Consider the following 3,751-nt stretch of genomic DNA (forward strand, 5'->3'; position numbering starts at 1 on the left):
GAGCCGCTCCAGCAGCCGCCGGCTCCGCGCCTCCAGGAGGGAGCCCCTGCCCCGCGGCCCGGCGGGACGTAGAGGAGCCCCGCAGCGGAGCTAGGGGCCTCCAGCGCGCCCGTCTGGGGGCTCCCCAGGCCCCCCTGGCCCCGACGCGCCGCTCCCGGGCTGGGGAACCGCGTGAGGGGGCGAGGCGGCGCAGCGGCGGCCGGACCGCGAAGCAGGGAATTCGGCTCCCTGGGCTTAGCGACCACACTCCCCATCCCTGCGGCCATGGAGCCAGTACCTATCGCCGCGGTTGTTCGTCTGCTCTGTCTCTCTCCGCCTAGCCCGCGAGCCACTGCCCCTCAGCCCGCCCAGCAGGCCACCCGCGCGCCGGACGCCGCCGCCCGAGACTGGCAGCGCCCGCGAACCGGCCCGAATCCCCCGGGCAGCGCCCGGCGCCGTCCCACCCCCGCCGGCCGCAGGACCCGCCTCCCATAGGGCCCCGGGGCTGTCAGTCCGCCCCCAAAAGGCGCGCGGGCTGTCGCTCCGCCTGTCCGGATTGGCGGCCGCGCGCCGTCCATGCAAATAAGGCCCCGCCCCCGACCATTTGCACCTCCGCCTTGGTGTAACCTCCGCCTCTCCCCGTCAGCCCACGTGTCTGGCCCTTGCCCTTTGTGGGGGCTGGAGGGAAGGGATGGAGGAAACTGACCGACACCCCCTCCCACCATCCCTTATCTCCGGGAAAACTAATGCCTAAAGAAGCATACGGATCTCTCTCTCTGAAAGCTCTGCCCTCCTGTCTGCCCACTAGACCTGCCCTGAGGATGGAGAGTGACAGACCAGGCTTGTTTGTGTGAGGTTAGCCCCAGGAAACAATACCAGGAACTCAAAGTTGTCCATTTGGAACTGGGGAAAATCCCACCTGGAGAACCATAGCACATAGCACATAGCACTTCCCTCTGGACACTCGGGGACTGTGAAGACTACGCTTTCCTGTGGCTTTCTACCTTTCAAACATGAGATCCCAGGTGACTGAGAGAGCAAAGGGCCTTAAAAGATGTCTGTGTTCTCTGACACCTGCGAAAGGGTAGACCTGCTGAGCAACTCAGCTTCAGGAGGTGCTCAGTCCCCTCCAATGAAATGGCCACCCAGAGATTCAGATAAGGGGACTGAGCTAGCCACCTGGGCCTTAGGGAGTAGCTAGCTCAATCTCATTTTTGAGAAAACAGAAACCTGAAGTCCCATAGCTATGGAGCTTATTAATTACCTATGGAAACCTAACATCTCCTAGCTCCACAACTGCTGTCTAAGCTATATCACCTGCGTCATTTAGGTATTGATGACGAGCTTCTACAAATCACCATCCCTGCCTTCAAGAGGTGCTGCCTGCAGAAATAACCGCTAGAGCTGACACTGAAACCTCGTCAAGGGCAAAGGCCCTGTCTCAGTGCCTAGAAGCTTCCCTTTTTGCCAGATGCCAGGGAGAGTCACTGAAACAATTTATCTGTGCACTAATTCAGTAAGACAATGGTGATTAAAACTACTCTGCATACTAACACCAGTTGATTAAGCATCTACTACTATGCTTTTTTTTTTTTTTACTACTATGCTTTTTAACAGCAAGTATTAAGCACTGTGCTGTGTGCAGGGTATACAGAGGTGAGAGGACACTGTCCCAATCCTTAAGGGCTTCAGCCTAAAAGACAGTGACATCCACATTGCATATCAGTGCTCCTTATGTTTCAGAGACTGTGACAGATGTCTGCATAGGGAGTGGCTATGCATAGGCCAGTGGATGACTCCAAGGAGAGGGGAATTTGCTCTTCCTGGGAGAGTCAGGAAAGGCCTGGAAGAGGTGACTCTAGAGCTGAGTCTTAAAAGATAAGTATTAAAAGATGGTGTTTTTGCCAGACTGACAGATGTGGAAGAGGAAGGAAAGGAACTCCCCTGGGCGGGGGCCGGGGAGGGGTGCGGAGGAGGGAATAGCAGGAGCAAAAGAATGCAGACCTGGAAAAGCCTAGTAACTGAGGGAACAGCAAGGAACAGTGTGGGCAAATCTGCAGGGCTGTGTGGCCATGTCACATGGTCTGGGACCAGGCTCTTCCAGGAGGAAGACAGAAAGACCCGGGAGGCTGCCAGGCTGTGTTGTAACACACCGCAGCAAAAAACAACAGGCCCTGTAGATACAGCTGCAGACTTTTTTTTTTTTTTTTCCTAGGCCAGAGTCTGTGGGGAACGGTCAGTTCCACAGTTCCGATGGCAGCCTGGCTGGCCACACCCACGCTCTCAGAAAACCACTCCGGTCACTGCACTTGCCTGCCTCAGCATTTGGAAACACGCATGCTTGCAATTTCCCTAAGCACTGCTGCCCTTCAGAACGCAAAGATAACGTGGGCTATGGCTGCAGACACCTGGGTGTGAGATGAGCAACCCTTTCCTCGTGCGCACATGAGTCCTCTGCAAGGCCTGTCACCACAGCTGGCTTCATGGGAGTGTAACCTGTGCTCGGATTAATGCTCTGCTGTTACTGTCCTGAAATTCTTAATGTTTTAACAAGGGGCCCACATTTTTATTTTGTGATGGGACCAGCAAATTATTTGCCCATCCTACCTGTCACTGTTAATGCCCCTAGGAATGCTTGTGATACTGCTCAAACCATATCTCATTTAAAATACTTAGCATGGGGAATTCCCTGGTGGTCCAGTGGTTAGGACTCTGCACTTTCACTGCCCAGGGCACGGGCTCAATCCCTGGTCAGGGAACTAAGATCCCAGAAGCTGCACGGCACAACCAAAAAAATTAAAAATAAAATAACTTGGTTTGTTCATATGCATTGTATCACCTGATTCTCACAGTGACAACGTGGAGTGGGCCTATATTACCGGTCCCATCTATCAGTTGAGAAAACTGAAGTTTGGCAACCTTCTCCAGGTGGCACAGCTAGGAGGTGGCAGAGTTCATATTTGAACTCAGCCCACCCAAGCACTATTCCATCCACTTCAGAGCTACCTCCATGTCAGTTTCAGAATCCTTTCAAACGTAGATTTGTACATGAAGGATTTTAAGAGTCAGAACACCTGATGGAATGGATATCTGTCATTTCATGGCTATCACCTTTTAAATAGTTTTTCATCAATTTTGAAAAACTCTCAGCCATTGTATGTTCAAATACTCTTTCTGTACATTTTCCTCTTTCCTTCTGGGACCCCAGTTGAAATATATATTAGACCTTCTCACTACATCCCTTTCTTCTGTATTTTCTATCTTTTGTCCTTCCATGCTTTGTTCTAAAAATTTCCTCTCTTTCAGTTCACTAATTTTCTCTTCATCTTTTTAAAAAAATTCTCTTCTTAAACCCATCCACTGAGCTCTTAAATTTGGTTATTCTATTTTTTTTAGTTCTAGAATTTCTATCTGGTTCTTTTTCAGATCTGCTATGTCACTTCTTATATCCCTTAGTGTCCTATTTAATTTTCAAGCTCGGCTTTTCTCTCCTTAAACATAGTAAGTATAGTTGTTTTAGGGTCTGTGTCCCTGGTGGGGGGAGGAGCACAATCTGGAGTCCCGGGGGGGTCCACTTCCATTGTCAGTTTTTCCTACTGGTTCTTCCTCATGTTGTTTTATCTCCTCATGTACCTGGTTATGTTTTGGACATTGTATTTGAAAAATCATTTGAGACGTTGATGATAGTATCTTCCTCCAGAAAGGATTTCCATTTGTTTCTGCAGGCATCCTGGGATACTAGCAAGCTAGGATCACCTTAACCCAATTTCAG

At 51.0% G+C, this 3,751-nt stretch overlaps 2 protein-coding genes across 6 annotated transcripts in view; both read right to left on the minus strand.

The window, feature by feature from the left end:
* The window catches only part of LOC112414036 (formin-like protein 18), a 3,420-nt gene extending 3,151 nt beyond the window's left edge, over positions 1–269 (minus strand). The window contains exon 1 of the mRNA XM_024766315.1: positions 1–269. Within this exon, the coding sequence (XP_024622083.1) occupies positions 1–266 (266 nt within the window). The 5' untranslated portion in view covers positions 267–269.
* FKBP5 (FKBP prolyl isomerase 5) overlaps positions 1–429 on the minus strand; it is a 95,145-nt gene extending 94,716 nt beyond the window's left edge. For 3 of the 5 annotated variants that reach the window (XM_024766311.1, XM_024766310.1, XM_024766312.1), the window contains exon 1: positions 278–429. The gene's annotated coding sequence lies outside the window, so the exon portion shown is untranslated. The remainder of the gene's footprint in view (positions 1–277) is intronic. The other 2 variants (XM_024766314.1, XM_024766313.1) reach the window with 2 other exon arrangements.
* Between the last annotated feature and the right edge of the window lie 3,322 nt (positions 430–3,751).

The sequence above is a fragment of the Neophocaena asiaeorientalis genome, unplaced genomic scaffold (assembly GCF_003031525.2).
Source record: "Neophocaena asiaeorientalis asiaeorientalis breed wild unplaced genomic scaffold, Neophocaena_asiaeorientalis_V1.1 scaffold46, whole genome shotgun sequence".
Taxonomy (NCBI): domain Eukaryota; kingdom Metazoa; phylum Chordata; class Mammalia; order Artiodactyla; family Phocoenidae; genus Neophocaena; species Neophocaena asiaeorientalis.